The following is a 23,911-nucleotide window of genomic DNA, read 5'->3' as shown; positions in this document are numbered from 1 at the left end:
ATCCCTATTTTTCAACAATCACTTAAAGAGAGAGAGGGACAAATCTTAAAGGAAAGCCCCAAGGCACTTAACCAAGACACATCGCCTCAATGTGGACAGCAACCCCACCTTCACAGAATGGTGGTCCTGGGTCCACTGCAAACCTGGTTAAATGGTGGACCATTGTTCTAAAAGCAAAGCCATAAAAGTGCTCCTTAATCACCTGGCCCAAGGCTGCGGTTCAGCAGGTCTAGGTAGGATCCCTACATGTGTGTGTCTAAGCCACTGCCATAAAACATGACTGCAAAAAAACTGTTTAAAAAAAACTTCCATTTCTCCTTCACAAAATGACTTTTTCTTTACCCTCTCTACCCAGATAAATTTAAGTTCTACCTTCTTTATGTAGCCTTCCCTGAATTGTCCCAAGAGAGTGACAATTTCACAAAGACAAAAAGATTGCTTTTAAGTCATTTATTCATTCATTCATCCCACAAATATTTATTGGGCACGTACTGTGTGCCCGGTTACCTGCTCAGAACACAGTGGGGTGCAAAACCAAGATGTTATAAGAGATAAAACTGGAGCCTAGCCAGGGTGGCTCAGTAGGTTAAGCATAGTCCCATGCACCAGAAGGTAACCGATTCAATTCCTGGTCAAGGAACATGCCCAGGTTTCAAGCTCGATCCCCAATAGGGGGCATGAGGAGGCAACAGATTGATGTTATTTTCCCTTTCTCTCTCTCTCTCCCTCTCTCAAGTCAATAAAAACATTTTAAAACAACAACAAACTGATCTTTTCTAATCCCTGTCAAAAAAATTTTTTTTGAAAAGAGAGATAAAACTAGAGCTATGGCAGGAGGCCAAAGCTTGAAAGCCTGGTCCAGGAACTCAGGACCAATCACTGAAAAGCTCTCAACAGGGAAGTGACAGTCTAGTCATGTCACTCATTCCAGCAAGAACATAGAGGGGCCACCTTAAACAATGGCTAAACACAGTGTCAGCCTTTGTAGAGTATTATTCGTATGGGAGAGAAAACCTGAGTAAACAGATAAGTAAGTCATTAAAATTAACAAGTATCTGAGTTGGGGAACAATAGGGAAAGCCTACTTACTGTAAGAGGGCAGTTAGAAAGGCCTCTTTAAGGGACATTTGAGTGGAAACCTAAAGATAAGAAGGAGCTGGCATGCAGAGCAGAGTAAAAGAGTTCATTCTACGCAGTGAGATCAATGTGCAAGTCCCTAAACTGGAAAAGGGCTAGCGGTTTCCAGGAAGACAACTGTAAATGCTGCACAAACAAGCAAGTCGAAGAATGATATAAAATGAGCTTGGAAAGCAAGGTAAGAAGTTTGGATTTTGTTCTAAGTATAATGGGAAGTCACTGGAGATTTTTGGTTTGCAAAATTACTTACTTTATTTTGAGTACATAATCCAGTTACATGTATCAAAATTTTATAAGTATAAAGGTTATAATACAGTGAAAAGTAAGTCTCCCTCCTACCCTTGTCCAACAGCCACACAGTTCCCTAGAGGCAACCACTTTATCAGTCTTAGAAGGGTTTTAGCAAAGCAGAACATGACCTAATTTATATTTTATGTAAATCGCCCAGGCTGACAGGTAGAGAGTAGGTAGAAAGAAATGACTGGGGGGAGGGGGGGGGGGGGGGGGGGGGGGGGGAGACCAGCAGGAGGCTGCTATGATAACCCAAGAGAGATATGATGGCTGCTGGGAACCTTCAGTAAAAGACAAGATGGACTATTAGGACTGAGTCAGGAGGTTTTCTGAAGGCAGAATTCACAAAACGAATGTTAGCAAGACAGCATTAATGATAATAGCAACAGGCACTGTTTTTCACACACTTATAATATACAGATCTAATATTTTAGATTTTAAACCTTAAATAGAGTTTAGAGAGAACAATGAGTAATAACAGAAAAAAAGATTACTAAAATGTGATGTTTAACAATTTGATTAATAATAACGAACTTACTGCCTTGGCCGGGTAGCTCAGTTGGTTAGAGCATCGTCCCGATATGCCAAGGTTATGACAATCCCCAGTCAAGGCACTCACAGGAAGCAACCAATGAATGCATAAATAAGTGGAACAAATCGATGTTTCTCTTCTTTCTCCCTTCCTCTCTCTCTTTCAAATCAATAAATAAAAATTCAAAATAATTATAATAATGAACTTACTGTGTCATTATGAATTAGGTGAATTTATCTCAGAAATGGCATTTCTGAAACCAACCCAAAACTGTATACTGCAGCTGAAAGGCTGAAATGCAGCTGTTTAAAAAAAAGAAAATTGTAATACCGAAGTCTTTAACACCTGGAGCTGTTAACCGCCACATAATAGAGAAGGCTCAAGTCTTCTCCATAGAATAAAATTTTGAAGTATGACATCACACTATGTGAAGTTTTCCTTCCATTCTGATAACTTAAAATGCACCAGAAAACTCTCACCAAATCACAGATTAAGAAAAAAGTGCCATTAATGGACAAGTTTTTCATGTTGAGTGTTCATTAAAAAGAAGTCCTATCTTCTTGAATAAAATACAATACAATGGAAAGAAGGAAGGAGACATATGCCTATACAAGAGGCCTGATGCACAAAATTCGTGCAAGAGTAGGCCTTCCTTCCCCCAGCTGCCTGCACCGGCTTCCCTCTGGCACCTGGGACCCGGGCTTCCCTCCGGCCACCGGCAGGCACTGGAGACCCAGGCTTCCCTCACAGCCCCGGCTTCATCCAGAAGGATGTCCAGTCTAATTAGCATATTATACTTTTATTATTATAGATTATACATGGAATGCCAAATGTTAATGAAAAAGGCATGGCGGGGTTAGTGAAATGCAAATCAAAACCACAATGAGATACTACCTCACACCTATTATTAGGATGGCTACTGTGCCTACTCTCAAAAAAATAGAAAACAAGTGCTAGTGAGGATAAGAAGAAATTGGAACCCTTGTGCTCTCTTGGTGGAAATGTGTGGAAATGTAAAATGGCACAGTCACTGTGGAAAACAGTATGGCAGTTACTCTGAAATTTAAACATAAAATTCCCACATGATCCAGCAATTCCTCATTTGAGTATAGACTCAAAAGAATTTAAAGTAGGTTCTCAAAGAGATGTATGCATCCCCCTGTTCACAGCATCATTATTCACAATAGCTGAAACATGGAAGTGTCAATCAGCAGAATAGTGGATAAGCAAGCATGGTCCGTCCATACAATGGAGCATCATTCAGCCTTAGAGAGGAAGAAAATTCTGACACATGCTACAGCATGGATGAACTGAGGACATTATGCAAAGTGAAATAAGCCAGACACAAAAGAACATATCCTATCCTATATAATAAAGAGCTAATATGCTAATTAGATCGAACAGCCGAACGACCCTCCGGACAACATTTCGACAACCATCTGGATGACCTTCCGGACGAGGCCAGGGCTGTGAGGGCCGGCTGAGGATATCAGGTGCTGCGAGGACCAAGCCCCTTGCACGAATTTCGTGCATTGGGCCTCTAGTATAATAATAAAAGCCTAATATGCAAATTGTCCCCTCAACCAGGAGTTCGACCGCCCGCTATGATGTGCGCTGACCACAAGGGGGCAGCACGGACCATGGTGGGTGTCGGCAACATGGCGCTGGCAGTGGGCAGCAGTGGAGGCGCTGCCGGCCCCGATGGGCCCTGACAAGAGCGGGACTGTGGCAAGATGGTAGTGCAGGTGAATAGGCAGCACCAGGCCAAGGTGGGTGCAAGCGGGGCCCGATCATCCTGCCGACTGTCCCACAGACAGCGACCAGCAGCAGGGGACGGGGGCACTGCCCGGCTCCCAGGCGCTGAGGGAGCTAGGCGGGGGCCCAATGACTCAGGCAAAAGGGGGCATGCAGAGGCCCAGGTGCTGCCCAGGGCTCAGAGGTCAACTGGGACCTGCCCTTCCATACCAGACGCTTGCGCTTCAATCGCCGGCCAGGCCTAGGGACCGCACCCATGCACAAATTTCATGCACCGGGTCTCTAGTATTACATAATTCTACTCATATGAGGTACTTAGAATCACAGACACAGAAAGTAGAATTGTGGTTATCAGGGGCTGGGAGAAGGAGAGAATGGGGAATTACTGCTTAAAGCTAAAAATTTCAGTTTTACAAGAAAGGAGTCATGAGAATGGATGGGTTATGGGGATGATTGGTGGTGATGGCTGCACAACAGTGTGAATATATTTAGTACCACTACTGTATATATACTTAAAAATGGCTAACATGTTAAATTTTATGTGTATTTTACCAAAATAAAAATTTTTAAAAAAAACATGGTGGGAAAACATGTACAGTACACTACTATCTATCTAATAAAGAGGAAGTAGGAACATAACCATAAAATTAAAAGGGTTAGGCATCCTACCAACTGGGAAAAAACTTGTGGACCTGAATAAACATTTTTCCAAAGAAGACATACAGATGGCCAACAGATGGTACATGAAAGGTGCTCAGGGGACTGAAAATCAAAACCACAATGAGATACCACCTCACACCTATAAATACAAAAATTCCTTTGGAAAAAAAAAAGGCAAAAGAAAAAACCACCACCAAAAAACTCTATCATATAACCCCAGCAATTTTACTTCTGGGAAGATATAGAAAGAAAATGAAAACACTATCTCCAAAAGATACATGCACCCCCACGTTCATTGCAGCATTATCTATCTATCTACACTAATAAAATACAAGATGCTAATTGACCATACCTTTGCTATGCCCAAGCCGCGCCCACCAGCCAATCAGAGCAACTATATGCAAATTAACCCAACCAAGATGGCGGCTGGCAGCCACAGAGCTGAAGCAAGCAGGAGGCTTGGTTGCCTCGCAACCAAGCTTCCCGCTGCCGGCTGTAGCCTCCGCAAAAGGCAAGAAAGTTTAAATTATAGAAGCTAAATAAATCCCAGATACCTGCTTCCAGCCAGCCTCCATTGGGAGCTTGGGTGGCTGGAGGCTTGGCCAGCCTGCAAACAGCCATCAGCCCCTCACCCAGGATGGCCACACCCGCATGGGGTGAGGGTCCCCGCTGGGAGGCTTGGCCAGCCTGCAAACAGCCATCAGCCCCTCACCCAGACTGCCCAGGGACCCCAGCACGATCCCCACCCTGATCCGGGACACCCTTCAGGGCAAACCAGCCAGCCCCACCCATGCACCAGGCCTCTATCCTATATAATAAAAGGGTAATATGCAAACTGACCCTAACAGCAGAACAAGCAGGAATCACTGGTCACTATGACACACATTGACCACCAGGGGGCAGACGCTCAATGCAGGAGCTGTCCCCTGGTGGTCAGTGTGCTTCCACAGGGGGAGCTCTGCTCAGCCACAAGCCAGGCTGACGGCTGCCAGTACAGCGGTGGTGATGGGAGCCTCTCCTGCCTCCTCAGCAGCGCTAAGGATGTCCGACTGCAGCTAGGCCTGCTCCCTGTTGGCAAGTGGACAACCCCTGAGGGCTCCCAGAGCCATGTCTAACTGCCAGCTTATACCCAATCCCCCAGGGAGCAGGCCTATGCCAGCAGGTGGTCATCCCCCAAGGGGTCCCAGACTGCGAGAGGGCACAGGCCTGGCTGAGGGACCCTCCCGAGTGCACAAATTTTTGTGCACCGGGCCTCTAGTATATATATATATAAAAGCCCAATGACTGGAATGGCATAACAACCAGAACGACTGGTGGCTATGATGCGCGCTGCAGCAGCCAACCAACCTGATCAGGGCCCTGATCGCCCCCAAGAGAACATTACACAGACACACACACACACACACACACACACACACTGGAATGTTACTCAGCCATAAAAAAGGAAACCCTGACATTTGCAACATGGATAAACCTTAAAGGCATTAGGATAAGTAAAATCAGGCAGAAAGGCAAATACTGTATGATCTCACTGATATATGGAATCTTCAAACAAAAACAACAAAAACCAAACTCATGTATACAAAGAACAGATAAGTGATTGTGTTTTGTTACTTTAAATATACCTTGTTTTATGTTTGCTTTTGAGAGTCTCTTCATATTTTACATAAGTATAAGACAAAATTCAACTTTAAAAAATCAATTCCTAAATATTGAAAGCAAAATAAAAAACAAAAGAACCAAAGTACACATCCAGTACTAGCAAAATCATAGAGCAATGAATCTGAGTAACTTTAATCACAGTAATTAGCCTACGTATCCCTAATAAGTATGCAAAAAAAACTCTTAAACTGTTTTTATTAGCTGGTGGTATAGTGTTCATATTGTCCTGAGACTGAGATGTATACAGTGTGGGATAAAACAATGAGTAATCAGAATCAAGATGTTTCTCTTAGAAGAAAAAGATACAGGTGTAAGATCAAGGAGGTTAAGTTGCACTGGCCCTGTGTTTCAGTTGGTTGGAGCATTATCCCTTATACCAGTGGTCGGCAAACTCATTAGTCAACAGAGCCAAATATCAACAGTACAACGATTGAAATTTCTTTTGAGAGCCAAATTTTTTAAACTTAAACTATATAGGTAGGTACATTGTTATTAACTTCATTAGGGTACTCCTCAATCTGATTGAGATACGTTCGCTGAGGTCGACCCCTTCCAACTCTCCCATCCACACTCGTCTTGTATACTTGTTTCGTCTATCTCCTTTCGTATATCCTCTCTATATGTCCAAACCATCTCAACATACCTAAAAAAATGTTTCATTTTATAATAATAAAGCCACCAACACAAAATAATTACAATTCTTAAATTGATGACAAAAATACCTGTAGGATTTGCAGCTGGTTGGAAAAATACAGGTAACTTTATGCTTCGAGTAGGTACTTTTGTCATCCGCGCGCGCGCGATTTGCGGACATGACTAGCACTAACCACTGCACAACGAGACTGCTGACTGACTGGCTCACTCAACTCGTGCATGAATCGCGCGCACCTCCCCAGCACTGCGTCCCCGACGGACCAACACACCCCACTTCTTCTAACGCCACTTCTTCAAAAGACTCGCCCAGGCCGAAAACCAACTTCTGCGCATGGGCCACGAAGTTTCAATCGCACTGTAAGTGCGCGTCCGCATGTGGTATTTTGTGGAAGAGCCACACTCAAGGGGCCTAGAGCTGCATGTGGCTCACAAGCCGCGGTTTGCAGACCACTGCCATATACCAAAAGGTTGCTGATTCAATACCTGGTCAGGGCATATACCTAGGTTGTGGGTTCCATCCCCCACATCAGAGCTCGTACACGGGGCAGCCAACAGATGTGTTTCTCTCACATCAATGTTTCCCCCTCTCTTTCTCCCTTTCCTTCCCTCCCTTCCACTCTCTCTAAAAATCAATGGAGAAACAACCTCACTCCTTGGGTGAGGATTTAAAAAAAAGGTTAAATAGAACTCTGTCTTCTTGCTTTACAACTGGAAGTATCAGAAACCCATGATCTGAAAAGACCATGAAACAATCAACCTAGTAGCAATGAACAAGTGAGCCCAGGGCCCAGATTGTGTTTAATAAATATGATTTTTCATTTGGAGAAATGGATGATTTCAGAGCTGGGATAGAAAATGTACAAGATGAGCCCAGTGCAGTCTGTCATACCAAAAAGGAGAGCACTCAGAAACTATTAGAGCTGTGTCTACAGGATTTAGGACCCAATTTGAACAGATTACTATTGGACAAAGATGGGATAATCTGAGTATCAATAAAGATAATACCTACAATGGATTCAATCATATCAAATATGCTTAAATTAATGAGTTCACAATAATACAAACACATACAACTCATTGGCTACTTCTGGAGGATGCCAACTCAGTATTATAAAAAAACTAGTAAATAATTGACAGAAATTAAGTATTTATTATTTATCCTGTCTTTCCTGAAAGAGCTATAATTTAAGGTAATGAAATTATAGAAGGGCAATGTCTCTTTTAGAAGCATTCCAGCTAATAAATGAGGTTAAAGAATTTATCCACATTTTCAATGCCTAATGAAATAATGACTAAGTTTGAGCTTCAAGGGCTGCTAACAAGAAGAAAAACTATTAATCCTCATCTGCCTAACTCACCTATGAAGTCTGTAGGAAGCGATTAAGCTTGACCTTATAGTCCTCCCTTGTTCCTTCCTTGGTAGCTAATGGGCTGGGGGAGATGCACCAAGTGCTGCCAAAACAAGATGAAATTCGCAAGAACACTGTAAACATGTTGACCACTTCCCTTGTTTTGCTTTGTGTGCTCTGACTAAAGCTTGGCTTACAGGCTGTCACTGTGTCCTAATCCAGTGAACCTACCTAGCCCCAACTGTGTTCTCTCTGTCTTCTTTAATCCTTCCCCGCCTCCCCCCCTCCCCCCTTCACCCCTGGCCGTGCTGGACACGGTTCAGAGTCTTCTTGCCAAAAGTATATCAATCATGACTCTGATTACACCTTTACATCTAACTGATTAAATTTACAGTAAATTTTGTGTAAACCACAATGCATAATAAAATCCAGACTATATGTAACTCCACAGGACAAACCATCAAGTTTCAGCAACAAACAAATTACAAGAGATAACAAAAGATGGAGGGGGAATAGATTAAAACAATGTATGGCTCTAACGGTTTGGCTCAGTGGATAGAGGGTTGGCCTGGGATAGAGCAGTGGCCTGTGGTCTGAAGAGTCCCAGGTTCGATTCCGGTCAAGGGTATGTACCTTGGTTGTGGGCACATCCCCAGTAGGGAGTGTGCAGGAGGCAGCTGATCGATGTTCTCATCGATGCTTCTAACTCTCTATCCCTCTCTCTTCCTCTCTGTAAAAAATCAATAAAATATATTTAGGGGAAAAAAAAAGTATGGCCCTAGCTGGTTTGGCTGAGTGGAGAGAGTGTTGGCCTTCGGACTGAAGGGTCCCAAGTTCAATTCCAGTCAAGGGCACATCCCCAGGTTTCCGGCTCCATCCCCAGCAGGGGAGGTGCAGAAGGCAGCTGATCAATGATTCTCATCTTTGATGTTTCTATCTCTCTCTCCCTCTACGAAACATATATATATACATACACACACACACACACACACACAATGTATGAACCGCATGTGGATCGGGATTCAAACTGTTAAAAAGAATTGAGACAATCAAGATTTTAACACTGGTTGGATATATGAAGGTAATAAGGAATTTCGGGATACTGGTATTTGTGTTTATCTTTTTAAGAGGATGTATATAGATACACATACTGAAATATTTAACAGTTAAAACAAATGGCATCTGGGTTTGGGGCTACAGATACAGCAAGATTAGCTATGAGTTAACAGTTGAAGCTAGATGAGGGTAAAGAGAGACTTACACTATTCTCTGTGTATGTGAGAGATGAACTAAACATGTAAAAATAAAGTCCACTTAAGCTCTAGGTTTCACATAATAAAATGTCTTTTTAAAATTAACTGCCAAACCCTGGCTGGTTGCTCAGTGGTTAGAGCGTCCACCAACCACGAAGGGTCCGGGGTTTGATTCCCAGTCAAGGGCACATGCCTGTGTTGCAGGTTCCATGTGGGGAGGCAAACAATCCGTGTGTGTGTGTCTCTCTCTCATCTCTCCCTCTCTCCCTCTCTCCCTCTCTCTCTTTCACCCTCCGTCCCTCCCTTCTTCCCTTTCACTCTCCTTGAAAATCAATGGGGGGGGGGGGGGGGCGGATCCTCAGGTAAGGATTAACAAAAAAATTAAATTAGCCTAGTTAGGTGTTTTCTGCTTCAATACAATGACTACTTGAAATAACTAGAAACTAACCATCATCTGAACAAACAGCCTTGGCGGCACAATCAGTAAAACAAAATACCACCAAACAAAACCCAAGCCGTAGGAGGCAGCGTCAGAGTTACAGGAGAAAAGGGCCGGCCTGTAACTCACATTCTAAAAGGAAACTCGCCTGCGTGTTGGAAACGGGGCGAATGCAGACGCACGTCGTTCAGGAGCCTCTGAACCCAAAACCTCCACAAACCCCACCACCACCCGCCGCAGCCACACCGACTCCGAGGCGCCTTCCCCCGGCCCGAGCCCGCCGCTTCCGCACCGACAACCTGACTGCTCTCGTCCTTCCCGTCGCCAGAACCAGCGGGGGGATTCAGATTTGGGATTTTAAAAAATAAAGCAGAGAAACAACAATACTGGGCACATCGCTGGCGTTTGCGGGACCTGCAGCAATTCCCCGCGGGCCCGGCGCGTCCCGCTCTGGAGCGGGCTGAGCCCCCTCGAGGCTCCGTCCACCCGCCCGTCACCGGGGCCCGCGGACCTGCGCCGAGGAGACGCCGGGGCCTCCCGGCAGCCGGCTTCCCGCCTCCACTGAGATCTCAGTCCTTTCCACACGCGGAACCCCCTTTCTGCACAGGCCCGCGGCTCGGGGGGGCCCCAGCCAGGCTCGCGGCCGCGGGGACCGGATCATCGCGGTCCGTGTTGGGCCTCGCCGCCCGCCGCGCCAGGTTAGCCAGCCGTTACCCCGGTGGGGAGGCGAGAAGGGGACGCACCGCCTACCTCTTGACCGTCAGGCGAGCAGGAGTAAGTGTGGGGAGAGGCCCCTGCGCCGCCCAGACGCGAAGAAGAGCGAGGACGGCCCGCGGCGCAAAGTTGCAGGACGACCTGTTCCCGTCTGCGGGCCGGACGCGCTTTCCCTCCCCGCAGACGCCGCGGCCGCCAGCCTCCGGGCACCGAGGGGCGGGCCCAGCGGGCGGGCCGGAGCCGCCTCCTCTTCACGGACCCCGGCCCCACCGCGCAGCCCGGAAACCGGGACCCGCGCGCCCCCACCGCCGCCCTCGTGCAAAAGGCTTGCAGAGCGTCGGCTCCGCACCGGTCCAGGCCGACGGCCGAAGGGCGGAACCCTTCCGAGGGCGGCCCCGCGGCCCCACCACCGCCCCCGCCCTCTGCGCTGCCCCCGCCCGCTCGGCAGGCTGCAGGCCCCGCCGCCCGGCCTCACCTCAGGGACGAAACACGGGCAGCGCGCGGAACCTCAAGTCCGAGTGCGGCCGCCGCCCGTCGCCTCCGGCTCCAGCTCCGGCTCGGGCTCCGCCCCTTGCCCGCCGCGCGCACCCGGCCCGCCCGGCCTCTCCGCCCCCTCAGCTCAGCGCAGCCCTGGCCACTCGGGCTGGGTGCGGCTAGAGGCGCTGCGGCCCAACAACGCGCCTCCCCATAGGCCCGGCCCGCGACGCACCGCTAATCAACGCGCCCTGCGATTGGCTGTCCGCGTGCGGGAGGACGCGGAAGGGTGGGTCCTTGTTGACATGGGGCGGGGCTTCCTCCGGAGTTCGCGGGGACTGGCCTCGGCTCGGCCCCGCCCTTCCCGCCGACCGCGGTGGTCCGGCGCCACTGTCGCGGTTGCAGCGCGGGGGCGGGGGCGCGGCCCCTCAGGCCTCGTCGCTGGAAGAGGCCGCGCCGGCTGTGCCAGCGGCGCCCGCTCCCCGGAGCCGCTCGTCCCCTCGGTGTCTGTCGCCGGTCAGTCTCCGGTGGATGCCTCCTGCGCCCAGGCTCACGGACGCGCAGCTCGGCCTTCTCCACGCCCGTCAGCCCCGGGCGCTGTCCCAGCGGGGCCAGTGCGGGCCCGGTCGGGCCTCTGCCTGCTCGGCTCGCCCGCTCCTGCAGCAGAGGACCCTGCCCCGTGCGCGGCCCCTGCTGGGCTCCGTCCTCAGCCCAGCGGGCGGGAGTCCGCAGGCAGACGGGGCCGACCCGACCGGCAGCCAGGGTGCGGTCGGCACCTCGGGCCTGCGGACGCTGATAAGGCCCCACCGACGGGGCGGCTGCCTGGCGCCGGGGCCTGGCCCGCGGAAGCTGGAGGAAGGAGCACCTCCTCGACCAGGCCACCGGCCGTGACCTGGAGGCTGGCCCAGCGGGACCAGCACCTCCCCGCCCTGTCCTCCCTGGTCTCCTCTGAGCCCCAAAGGCCCGGGAGACAGACCGGCAGAGCTTCCTGCTCCCTTACTACCCGTGGAAAGCTGAGGCCCAGGGCTGGGCGGCGAGCAGGGAGGAGCCCAGGCCTCCCTCCCAGCAGGGCCCCGGCTGTGGCCACGGGAGGATCGGGGACCATCTCTGGGGATAGTGACGGCCTCCACACCTCTGTCCCGCTCACATCTGCCACTGGCACCCGCAACAAGGCCGGGCCACAGGGCTGTCAGGGGGGCTTGCTGGAGGGAAGGAGGGAGGCGTCCAAGACCATGGAGCACGTTCAGTGGAGACAGAAGGTACAGAAAGGACCAAATCGTCGCCGAGACGTCAAGCACAGCCTAGGAATGCAGTCTAACTGATGTACGGGTCCGATCGGGGTGCGATTTATCAGGACCGTCGCTTCAAAAGTTCCATGAATATCTGCCGGGAGCCAGTCCATCCTTGCTGTTTCGAGGGACCCGGCAAATATCTAATCGCTGTGTTGTACACCTGAAACGAAAAACTGTATGTCCACTGTAATCGGGAAACATTTTCATTTTTTAAGGCCAAATCAAACTTCTAAAGGTGAAAAATATAATGTCAGAACTGAAAAACACACTGGCTGAACAGCGGGTTAGACACAGCAGAAGAAAGTGAAGTAGGAGACGGACAAGGAACTGAGCCCTGACCGGTGTGGCTCAGTGGATAGAGCCCCGGCCTGCGGACTGAAGGGTCCCGGGTTCGATTCCGGTCAGGGGCATGTTCCTTGGTTGCCGGCACATCCCCAGTAAGGGGTGTGCAGGAGGCAGCTGATCGATGTTTCTAACTATTCCTTCTCCCTTCCTCTCTGTAAAAAATCAGTAAGATATATTTTAAAAAAAACAAAACTAAGTGAAACATGGAGAGGAGTCTAGAAAAGAAGGAACAGAGCTCCAGTGAGCAGTAGCACAACTTCAAGAGGCCAAATATGTGTGTAATCAGAGCCCCTGACCAGGGAGGTGGAGCTGGGAGGAGGACAGATACACTATTTGAAGACATAATGGCTGACGGTGTTTTGTTTTCAAATTTGATGGAAACCACAAATCCAAGTAACTGGTTTGCTACTGGGCTCTGGTACAAATGGAATGTTTCTATGGGCCATCGAAAGTGCCTGAGGCCAGAACTGCCATCACTGGGTTCCGTCAGACCACCGCCACATCACGTCGGTAGGTACACCATCTGGAAGTGGTAGATCCAGGACTGAGTTCAGGCAGGTGCCGAGGTAGGTGGTCCAGTCCCACGTCACCTGCCACCATCGCACCAGTATCTGTCGACACCTGTGGTCTCGGGGATTCCCCGTGGCCGTGACTCCATCGGACAGTGTTTTCCGGGCGGAGGGACGGGCCTGCCAGCACCGAGGCAGAGCTGGATACAGAGGAGTCGCCCTCGAGGGGATCACACTGCTGGGTCACGGCCAGAGACAGGGGGTGGCCCTCCCCGTGCTGGTCTTCACACAGCTTTGATTCAAATGCCAGCTGTGCCCCGTACTCCTGTGTGGCCTGTGTCCTCTGGGTCTCCCCTCCACAGGCCAGGCTCAGCGAGCACTGAGCAAGAAGCCCAGGCCCCAGGCCTTTCCCTCCCTGGGCCCTGTCAAAGCCACGCATTCCCGGTAAGGTACCGGAAGCCCTTCCTTGGACCAGCAGGGGGCGCCCACACAACGTGACCCAGAGGAAGGGGGAGACTAGGGGCTACTAAAGACTTGCGTTGTGAGGTCTCTTCTGGTTCTAAAAACATCTTTTTATAATAAAAAGTCTCTAATAACAGAAGATGTAGAAGTTCACTGCACTCTCTCACCAACTGCAGGAAAAGTAAAACCAGGTCAGCCCTGGGCTTGGAGAAGCTTCCCAGCCCAGGAATGCACCCCATCTCTGAGCATACCGGGATCTGGGCACCCCGCAGTAACTATCAGAGGCCATGAGGGGTGGTGGGGAGCTAGCCAGAGCGTAGGGTCTGGGCTGAGAAGTGGAAGGAGATCACGTAGCAGAGTTGGAACTTGAATGCAGACCTTGGCCTCAGTTTCTCACCTGTAAAATGGAACAGCAGCTGCTCTCCAAGCAAACTAGACTGTCAAGGGCCCACTCAGCGCCTCGAGCACAGGAAGTGCTCAGTAGGTGGTACAGAACATTCAGGGCAGGTCTCAGGAGGGAGCAGCGCCGTCTGCCTGGCTTCCTGCTGGAGGACCATGCCTGGGATCCCGTCCGCCACCCCCAGCGCACACACTCTTGCAACTGAGGCCCTGGGCCCAGGAATGGTTCACAAAGAGGCAGACCCAGGGCCTGGGAGGAGCGAGGCCAGGCCAGACTCTGGGCTGGGCCTTAGGCAACCACATGCCTCATCTGTCCTGGCAGCTAGAAGTTCCTATCACGTGGCTCTGGGCCCCAGAACCTCAAAAATCTTCCAGCTCAGGGTCTTCAAATGCTTCACCCACTGAGCTGTCTCTGAAGTGGCTGCATGTTAGCTAAAAGCTATAGCGTCCTGGGTCCTGCCTCACATCACCAGCGTGGAGGACCCTGGGCACCGGCTGGAAGCTGTTCTCTGACCCAAGTCCCCATTTTAAAGTTTTACACATGCCGGGACGGTGTGGCTCAGTGGTTGAACATCAGCCCCTGAACCAGGAAGTCATGGTTCAATTCCCAGTTAGGGCATATGCCCAGTTTGTGGGCTTGATCCCCAGTGGGGAGTGTGCAGGAGGCAGCTGATCAGTGTTTCATCAATGTTTCTATCTCTCTCTCCATTCCTCTCTCTAAAATCAATAAAAACATATTTTAAAAAATTTTACAGGAAGGGAAGTTGCACAGTGGAGAACGATGTGCCTCACTGGGTTCCCCAAACAAGTGCAGGGCAGAGGGCAGAGGGCAGAGAGCTGTGACTGCAGGCACAAGGATTGGTTTTCCAGAGCCGCTGCAGGACATGGGGAGCTCCCTGTCCCAGTGCCCCAGACTCGATGGTAGCTGCACCGAGCCTCACCCAAGGAGGCCTTAGAGGAAACATCTGCAGACAGCGGGGACACTTGGTTCCTGGAAGCAGATGGCCACTGTCGCCCCTGCACCCCCCAGCACCCCGGGGGCGCGGCCTCCCGCATCAGCTGACCAGCTTCATCTCTTCCCCTTCTCCAGCTGACCACCCCACCCCAGAACACGTCCAGGGGGGAGGAGTCCAAAGAGCCTCCTCCAGGGGACAGCAGGCACAGTGCTGTTTGGGGTCTGGGCTTTACACAGCGAATGCCTTTCCCCAGCTTAGAGTGCAGCGAGGATTAGATGATCCCGGGGTCCCTGCCAGCCCTGACCCCCAGCTGAGGCCGCTTCCCACACAAATAGATCCCGCCTGGCTGACCTGCCAGGGAGGCGCCGGCTGGAATTCCACGGCAGGAAGCAAGGGATGGATCAGGACTGGTCCATCCCCGTGTGGCCTGGAGGACTCGGCCATCCGGGTGCCACCACCCCCACCTACCCTTGGCCCACTCAGGGCCCTCTCTGCCTGCCCCTCTGTCTGTAGCGGTCACTTCCCCCTACAGGTCTTCCTGGAGCCCCAGCAGAGCCTGGCACGCGGAGGGTGGGCGGAGGCGGACTGCTGCGCTCGCGTTCCAACCACTGCTGCCTGCGAACTGGGCAGGTCATTTAGCACCTGCGCAGGGAGGTGGGGAGACCCCCTGGATGTCGGTGTGCGTCCTCAATAGGGCCGGCCACCCCTCCTTGCCAATGAAGCCGGCCACCACGGCAAAGGTCACCTGTGCTTTATTGTGCAGCAAAGGCCCCTGCGGGAGCCGAGTCTTAGCGTTCCTGGGGGTCCTGGGGCCAGCCCCTGCCCCCACCCAAATGCCCGAGCCCTGCCCAGTGCAGGGTGCGCGCGCTGGGGGGACCGGAATTCCTGTCCATGAAGCGCAGGCAGGGCTTCGTCCAGGGACCCCGGGTTCCGGGAAGTGCGGCGGGGCTGCCGGGGTGGGATACGAGCCTCCAGCCCGCTAGGGACTCTGCCTGCTGGGTGGGGCCTGGCCTGGCAGATTCCACAAGATGTCTGTTGGGGAGGCCTCCATCCAGAGCTCCTCATCCCAGACCGGCCAGTCTCATCGGCATGAGGAGGTCGCCCATGGTCGCCTCTGCCAGCAGCTCTGGCGCAGACGTCACCTGGGCCCAGCGTAGCCGTAGGGGTGCTGCAGCAGCAGGCTCTGGTGGCTGGGCAGCAGGTGGGTGTGGTAGTGCTCCACCAGGCTGCCCACGCTCACAAACAGGACCTCGCCCTCCAGGTAGAATTTAGAGTCCTGGGGGCAGGAGAGCGAGGTCAGGGGGGGCTGGGCCAGCTCTCCCCCCTTGCAAAACGGGGCGGCCAGCCCTAAGGACAGGCCTGCTCCCGCTGCCTGTTCCCTCCCCTCCATGCCTGCCCCCCTTCCCCACCTCCCCCACTCCCCCCCCCCCGCCCCCCCAGCTTCACCAGGGGATCAGGCCAGGCTGTAGATAAGCCGGGTCAGGAGCTGGTCACCCCACCCCCTCCAGCTCACTGAGGACACAGCTAGGCCAGGGAAGGGGGAGGCTGAGGCAGTGGGGGAGGGATGGTGCCGGCAGGTGCCAGCCTCAGCCTGCCCCCTGCCCACACTCTAGGGCAGGGGTGGGGAACCTGGTTTCTGCCCAGGGCCATGTGGATATTTATAACATCATTCGAGGGCGATACAAAACTATCAACTTACACCTCAGCCTCTCTATTTGGTCAGACATGTAATTAACTCGCCGCTCACCATCCAGTTTGGCAGGGCCTTATACAGCGGGCCGGTGGATGTGGCCCATCCCTGCTCTTTGGGGAGATGTCCGGCCCCCAGCCACACCCCTTCCCGCCCAGGGCCCTCAGCCAGCGCGTACCTTCTCAAAGATGCGGTAGTTCCTCACTTTGCTGGAGGCTTCATCCCACACGACCAAGACCTTGGGGAGAAAAGCAGCAGGCAGGGCTGAGGGCGGCTCTGACCGGGAGAGCCGGCCTCGGGGACCCAGGGTGAGCTGCACCAAGGCCGAGTCCCCTGGCCTCAGGGACGACATGGGGAGGGCACCCTGCCCTCAGATGGCCTCTGATGAGACTCAAGGGTGCCTGGCCCACCAGGGCCATCTCTGATACACATGGGGAAACTGAGGCTCCGTGAGGTCACACAAGTCGCCCCTGGAGGGGCAGAGGCCGAGCTGGCAGACGACCTGCCGTTGGCCCTGCTCCAAGCAGCCTCCCCTTCAGAGTGCAGGACCCCCCATCGGAGTCCAGAGCCCCAGCCCCCCTTCCCGTCTCCGGCTACCCTTCCCCCAATCTGCAGATGGTATCTACTTCCTGAGAATAAATGGGGCGGGGGCTGCCAGGCAGAGACCCCAAGGATGGCACTGGGTGGAGGGGCAGAGGCTCATGGGAACGTGGCCTGTTGCCTGGTGTGCCCGCCTGCAGCCCGACGTGGGGAGGGCCAGCAGACCCAGCACGATGCAGCCAGCCCCAGGGCGTTGGCTTTGGCAGGCTGGCCACCAGACTCCTCCGTGGCACCTACCTTCCCGGACTTGGTGGAGGAGTTGCGGATGCAGTAGAGTCCGTCCTGGGGCTCTCCCCGCGGGCTCGTGGCTTTGAACAGCCTGAAAATTAAGTCAGCAGGTGACCCATCTTCAGACGGCTCCCTGGGGACCCTCCAGCCCCAGGACCATGTGAGTCTGTCCTCTCTCTCCTGCAGCTCAGGCGCCATGAGCAGTGGGTGCAGGGAACAGTGGGTGAAGGGAGCAGTGGGTGCAGGGAACAGTGGGTGAAGGGAGCAGTGGGTGCAGGGAGCAGTGGGTGCAGGAAGCAGTGGGTGCAGGGAGCAGTGGGTGAAGGGAGCAGTGGGTGAAGGGGGCAGTGGGTGCAGGGAACAGTGGGTGAAGGGAGCAGTGGGTGCAGGGAGCAGTGGGTGCAGGGGGCAGTGGGTGAAGGGGCAGTGGGTGCAGGGGGCAGTGGTTGAAGGGGGCAGTGGGTGCAGGGGGCAGTGGGTGAAGGGGGCAGTGGGTGCAGGGAGCAGTGGGTAAAGGGGGCAGTGGGTGCAGGGAGCAGTGGGTAAAGGGGGCAGTGGGTGCAGGGAGCCGTGGGTGCAGGGAGCAGTGGGTGAAGGGGGCAGTGGGTGCAGGGAACAGTGGGTGAAGGGAGCAGTGGGTGCAGGGAGCAGTGGGTGCAGGGAGCAGTGGGTGAAGGGAGCAGTGGGTAAAGGGGGCAGTGGGTGCAGAGGGCAGTGGGTGCAGGGGGCAGTGGGTGAAGGGAGCAGTGGGTAAAGGGGGCAGTGGGTGCAGGGGGCAGTGGGTGCAGGGAGCCGTGGGTGCAGGGAGCAGTGGGTGAAGGGGGCAGTGGGTGCAGGGAACAGTGGGTGAAGGGAGCAGTGGGTGCAGGGAGCAGTGGGTGCAGGGAGCAGTGGGTGAAGGGAGCAGTGGGTAAAGGGGGCAGTGGGTGCAGAGGGCAGTGGGTGCAGGGGGCAGTGGGTGCAGGGAGCAGTGGGTGAAGGGGGCAGTGGGTGCAGGGGGCAGTGGGTAAAGGGAGCAGTGGGTGCAGGGAGCCGTGGGTGCAGGGAGCCGTGGGTGAAGGGAGCAGTGGGTGCAGGGAGCCGTGGGTGAAGGAAGCAGTGGGTGAAGGGAGCCGTGGGTGCAGGGAGCAGTGGGTGCAGGGAGCCGTGGGTGCAGGGAGCCGTGGGTGCAGGGGGCAGTGGGTGCAGGGAGCCGTGGGTGCAGGGAGCCGTGGGTGCAGGGAGCCGTGGGTGAAGGGAGCCGTGGGTGCAGGGAGCAGTGGGTGCAGGGAGCCGTGGGTGAAGGGAGCAGTGGGTGCAGGGAGCCGTGGGTGCAGGGAGCAGTGGGTGCAGGGAGCCGTGGGTGCAGGGAGCAGTGGGTGCAGGGAGCCGTGGGTGCAGGGGGCAGTGGGTGCAGGGAGCAGTGGGTGCAGGGAGCAGTGGGTGCAGGGAGCAGTGGGTGCAGGGAGCAGTGGGTGCAGGGAGCCGTGGGTGCAGGGGGCAGTGGGTGCAGGGAGCAGTGGGTGCAGGGAGCCGTGGGTGCAGGAGCAGTGGGTGCAGGGAGCCGTGGGTGCAGGGAGCCGTGGGTGCAGGGAGCAGTGGGTGCAGGGAGCAGTGGGTGAAGAGAGCAGTGGGTGCAGGGAGCAGTGGGTGCATGGAGCCGTGGGTGCAGAGACGAGTGGGTGCTGTGAACCCCACCCCCATCATAATCTGGGGCCCCAACCCTCCTTCCTGCCTCAAGCCAGTGCTGGGGGGCGGCGCTGAAAGCAGTGGGTGCCCAGAGCAGTGGGTACGAGAGGGCCAGCCCAGGGTGTAGGCAGAACTGAGCTATGGCATCTGCTGCTTCGCCAGGTTTCCGGCGACACTCGGCTGAGCACTTGTGCCAGCCATGACCCAGCACCGCGGTGAGGAGGGGACAGAAAGACGGGGACCCTCGTGTCTATAAAAACAAGGCCTGGAGAGAAGGGCTCCCACTCACCTCTCCACCTCGTAGGACTCAGTGGTGTTGACGAAGACTGAGCTGGGCAGGGGCACCTGGAGGGAGGGCAGCGTGGTCAGCTGCATGGTCTGTATGCGCTTGTGGCCAGCAACCCCGACCCCCACCGGCTGCCAGCCTGTGCCGAGATCCTAGGCTCTGCACCAGGTCTGTCCCCTCAGCGCCAGGGTCTGGGGGCTCCTGGCTGGGATGGCCATGGGGGACTCCGCCCGCAGCCCTCCTGCAGCGCCCCCCTCGCCAGCTCGAGCTCTCCACGCTGCTTGCCTTTTCATAGTCTTCATCCGAGTCCTTCCCAGAGTCCTTCCCACCCGGGTCGTCCTGCGAGGCGTCAGCCTGCGAGGGTAGGCGGGGCTTTTCGAAGGAGAAGCTCCTGAAACTCTGCCCGTCAGGGGGTGACCGCCTGGGAGGGGAGCAAGAAGGTCACGTCCATCACACGGGGCAGCCCCTCAGCTCCCCTCCACACCAGCCTGTGCACCGGGGGACCGCGCCAGCTCGGCCTGGGCACACGGGGTCTGGCTGCCACAGCCGGTGGCGAAGGCCCACGGCCACAGCGTCTGCGAGGCCGTGACGGATCTGAGGCAGCAGGAATCGCGGGACCTGGAGGCCCCAGCCGGGGTCAGGCTGCCGGTGACGCTGCCGGGCTGCTGGGGCCTGAGCTCGGACGCTGTGGAGCCGCCAGGGCGGATGGGTGGCGGGTGTGAAGGGGCTGGGCCACGTGTGGCCCGGTGGCTCGGGGAGAATTAAGGAGCCCGCACAGGACCGGCTGCTGAATTGTGGGTGAGGCTGTGCCGTGAGTCCACCCTGGTCCCAGGCCCAGGTCCCAGGCTCCGCAGTGACAGTCTACACCACTGTGGCCCCTCGTGAAACAAGTGAGGCGGCAAGGGGTCCTCCCAGGCCCCTCCCACAAGAGCAGGCCTAACAAGAGCTCTGGGGCCCTGGCCGGGTGGCCCATTAGTTGGAACATCATCCCAGACACCAACAGGTCTCAGGTTCGATTCCCGGTGGGTGCAGGAGGCAACGATGGATGTTTCTCTCTCCCAATCTCCTTCTCCCTTCCTCTCTCTTAAATCATTAAAAATAATAATAAAAATAAACACCACCTCAGATAAGGATAAAAAAGAGAGAGTCCTGGGGGGAAAGGTGCCGTGGCCGAGGGCTGGGGGCCCGGTTTAGCGCACCCACTCGAGGTGCACCCTGTGGCCCCCAGGGCCTTCACTGCTGGGGGTCCCGGCATCTCTGACCACATGCTGCCGACACTGGAAGTGGGGGCGCCGGGGCTCCTGGCACTGCCCAGCAATAGAGCAGAAAGCACTTCGAGCAGGCCTGGGGGAGTCACTGCAACGCTCCACATTCCGGCAAGTTCCCACTCGGGGAGGGTGCCGAGGCAGCCCCCATGGCTCCAGAGCCAGGGGCACACCCAGGGCCCCAGGAAGGGTCCCAAAGGCTCACAGCCCGAGCTCTGTCCCCCAGGCCTCTCCCAGGGCAGGCGGCCACCCTGCCAGCCCCTCCTGACCCCAAAGGCCCTGGCCAGGCATGGCAGGGGCTCAGAAAGCCTATCCCCACGGCCCCCCTCACCCACTGTGCCCCGAGGCAGTCCTGAGCCCCAGGCCCACCACACCTGGGCTGACATGCCCCACGTCAAGGTGGGACATCCTCGGACCCGGGTCAGGTGCAGAGGCAGAGCCTTCCTCCCCGGGGCAGGGCCGACCCCCCACCGTGGGGAGGAGGCTGGGTGCAGGGAGAGCTGGCAGCACTCACTGGAGGTGAGGCAGGGGCGGCTTCTCTGGCCTGGGCAGGACCGTGGCCCGCGCTGGGGGCTCGGGCACGGGCAGCTTCAGGGCAGGAGGCCTGGGTGCCACGGGGGGCACAAAGAGTCCAGGCCGGGCCGTCTCCCTCAGGGGCTCCTCCTCCACTGCCATCAGGAACTTGGGCTTGTTGGCTGGCACGGGTGGGGGCTCGGGCGTGGGCGGCCCGCGGGGCGACAGGTGGAAGGACTTGAGTTTATCGCAGCTCCTGGAGGTGGCCGCAGCCAAGCCAGCAGAGCCGGCTCCGGGGCTGGGGACGCGGGGCTCCGGGCTGGGGCTCTCAGGGAAGCACGGGGGTCGGCGGAGGGCAGGCAAGCTGGGCACGTTGCCCACCGGGGGGTCACTCATCCTCCGGGAGGCAGCCGGCACCCTGGGGCCAGGCTCGGGCCACCTCGGGCCCAGCAGGTCCCTCTTGAAGTCCTCGGGAGCCGCGCCCACCTCGGGGAGGCGGCGCTTCGGGGGCGGGGGTGGCAGCAGAGGGCCCGGGCCCCTGGAGGTGAAGGAGTGGGCCCGGGGCATGTCGGAGAAGGCGGGCTTCCTGGGCACGGGCACGGGAGGCGGGGGGTAGGCTGGCGGGTGCGTCAGGGCATCTGCGGAGCAAAGAGACCCAGTGGGTGAGCAAGTCTCACTGGTGAGGCGGGACCAGCCGCCCCTGCTGGTACCAGGTGCCGGGTCAAGTGCGTGTGCCCCCTGGAGGCGAGGACTCAGCACTTCGCAGGCAGCCTTCCTCTGGGGTCTGACCCAGCCTGCGGCCCTGGTCACCTCCCCACCCCCCGCGCGCGGCAGCCTGAGCTGGCTCCCTGAGACCCAGATGTCACACCAGGAGCCATGGGGTGCCAGTGGCGAAGGGGGAGAGGCGGCAAGGAGGACGCGGAGGAGCTGGCCTCGCTGAGGCCGGATTCCCACCAGGGAGGGGCGGGGCGGCTCGGAGGAAGACGAGGGCAGTGCAAGGTGCCCGGAACACACAGGCGACACTGACGAGCTGAGGGGCACAGAGTCCAGGCTGGAGGTGTCGACAACCCAGCGAGGACATCGGCTGTGGCCCAGGTGGGACAGGAGGAGTGCACCGGGCCGAGCCCTGGAGGCCCTCGGACTTGGGGACAGCACTGGGGCTGCCGCAGGTGGGAGGGGCTTGGGAGGGCCTGTCTGGCCTTGAGCTCCATGGAGCAGAGCGCTGCCAGCCACAGCGGGTGGACCAGCCTGGCTCCCCCCGCAAGTGGGCCCGCCCCTGAGCGGCAGGCAGCGGCAGCCAGAGCACTCGCCTCCTCTGCTCCCGTCCCTCTGACAGGCCGGCCGTTGTGGAAAGACCGAGGCCCTCTGCCCAAAGCACCCCCAGCCCACCTCTGGCCACCTACCCTCGGACTTCCCGGGCTCGGGGGAGTCGGGCTCCAAGTACGAGTCGTCCTCGTCGTCCTGCTCATAGTCTGTGGGCAGATGGGGGTCAGGGCAGGGCGGCCCAGGCTAGCTGCCCCGGGGCGGAGGGCGAGGCTCAGAGCACTGCTGTCGGGGAGGCCTGGGCAGGGCTGAGGGCAGGACGGGCGGGCTGGGGAGCCACAGGGACAGAGCAGGCAGGACAGCCAGGGCTGCCTCCCCCGGGCAGCAGCCAGGTCCGGGTGTGGAGCAGGATCGGGGAGCACGCCGAGACGCCCTCACCTTCGTTGTCTGTGGGGTATGGAGAGAGGCTGATGTCCACAGGCCGCTCAATGGCTCCGTAGAAACTGTCTGTGTCCGAGCTGGAGTCGCTGGGGTCGGGGGAGGAAGGGTGGCAGTGAGCACAGGGCAGCGTTCCCTGCACTCAGACAGACACACTGCAAACATGTGGACACACAGACACAACAAACACAGGCACGCGCACACACCACACACTGATGTGGGCATATGCACAGATAAACACAGGACACGGACACAGGACACAGACCTAGAACACAGGTGAACACAAATGAGGACAGACAGGCACGCAGACACACAGACACGCTCCATCGAGCGCACAAGGACCAGCATGGAGACGAGGCTGTGGTGCCTCCCCCGCCCCATGGTTTCTGCCACAAGTGTGGCCCCGAATGGCCAGAGGCTGCCCCACCTCAGGGCACCGACCCCCCTGCTCCCGCCCTGGAGGCTGTGGTCTCTAGGCTGGCCTACCGCAGGGCACCTACCGCAGGGCACTGGGCCTACCGCAGGGACCGGGCCTACCACAAGGCACCGGGCCTACCGCAGGGCACCGGGCCTACCACAAGGCACCGGGCCTACCGCAGGGCACCTACCGCAGGGCACCTACCGCAGGGCACCTACCACAGGGCACCTACCACAGGGCACCGGGCCTACCGCAGGGCACCTACCACAGGGCACCTACCACAGGGCACCTACCGCAGGGCACCGGGCCTACCGCAGGGCACCTACCACAGGGCACCAAGCCTACCACAGGCACCTACCACAGGGCACCGTGCCTATTGCAGGGCACCTACCACAGGGCATCAAGCCTACCGCAGGGCACCTACTGCAGGGCACCGGGCCTACCGCAGGACCAGGCTGGAGCTGAGGGCTGGAGCTCCAGGGCAGGCAGGGACCTGCAGGGTGGCCCTGGGGGTGCCGGGCTTCCTCTGGGCCCCAGTGGCCTCATCTATGAAAAGACGGAGGGCTCTCTTCTGCCCAAGAGCTCCTGCTGCTGGCCGCCTCAGTGAGGTCGCCGAGACCCACGTGGGCTGAGTGGTATCCCAGGGACTCCGTCCGGAG

General features: G+C 56.4%; 2 protein-coding genes across 26 annotated transcripts in view; both read right to left on the bottom strand.

Moving 5' to 3' along the window:
• Positions 1-11,048, bottom strand: part of ADD1 (adducin 1) — a 76,402-nt gene extending 65,354 nt beyond the window's left edge. For 14 of the 16 annotated variants that reach the window (XM_036327072.1, XM_036327081.1, XM_036327086.1 and 11 more), the window contains exon 1: positions 10,922-11,045. The gene's annotated coding sequence lies outside the window, so the exon portion shown is untranslated. Of the gene's footprint in view, positions 1-10,482; positions 10,826-10,921 lie in introns of those variants that run through there. The other 2 variants (XM_036327078.1, XM_036327075.1) reach the window with 2 other exon arrangements.
• A 4,570-nt stretch (positions 11,049-15,618) lies between these two features.
• Positions 15,619-23,911, bottom strand: part of SH3BP2 (SH3 domain binding protein 2) — a 31,450-nt gene continuing 23,157 nt past the window's right edge. For 8 of the 10 annotated variants that reach the window (XM_036327212.1, XM_036327202.1, XM_036327262.1 and 5 more), the window contains 8 exons: positions 22,835-22,923; positions 22,537-22,605; positions 21,135-21,771; positions 19,641-19,776; positions 19,359-19,414; positions 17,411-17,492; positions 16,752-16,811; positions 16,022-16,159 (listed from right to left, as the gene is read on the bottom strand). In XM_036327212.1, coding sequence (XP_036183105.1) covers positions 16,022-16,159; positions 16,752-16,811; positions 17,411-17,492; positions 19,359-19,414; positions 19,641-19,776; positions 21,135-21,771; positions 22,537-22,605; positions 22,835-22,923 — 1,267 coding nt within the window. Of the gene's footprint in view, positions 16,160-16,751; positions 16,812-17,410; positions 17,493-19,358; positions 19,415-19,640; positions 19,777-21,134; positions 21,772-22,536; positions 22,606-22,834; positions 22,924-23,911 lie in introns of all 10 variants that reach the window. The other 2 variants (XM_036327178.1, XM_036327186.1) reach the window with 1 other exon arrangement.

This window comes from Myotis myotis, unplaced genomic scaffold (genome assembly GCF_014108235.1).
Source record: "Myotis myotis isolate mMyoMyo1 unplaced genomic scaffold, mMyoMyo1.p scaffold_m19_p_1, whole genome shotgun sequence".
NCBI lineage: Eukaryota > Metazoa > Chordata > Mammalia > Chiroptera > Vespertilionidae > Myotis > Myotis myotis.
Note: the sequence above shows the minus strand (reverse complement) of the source record. Positions and strands in the feature narration are given on the sequence as shown.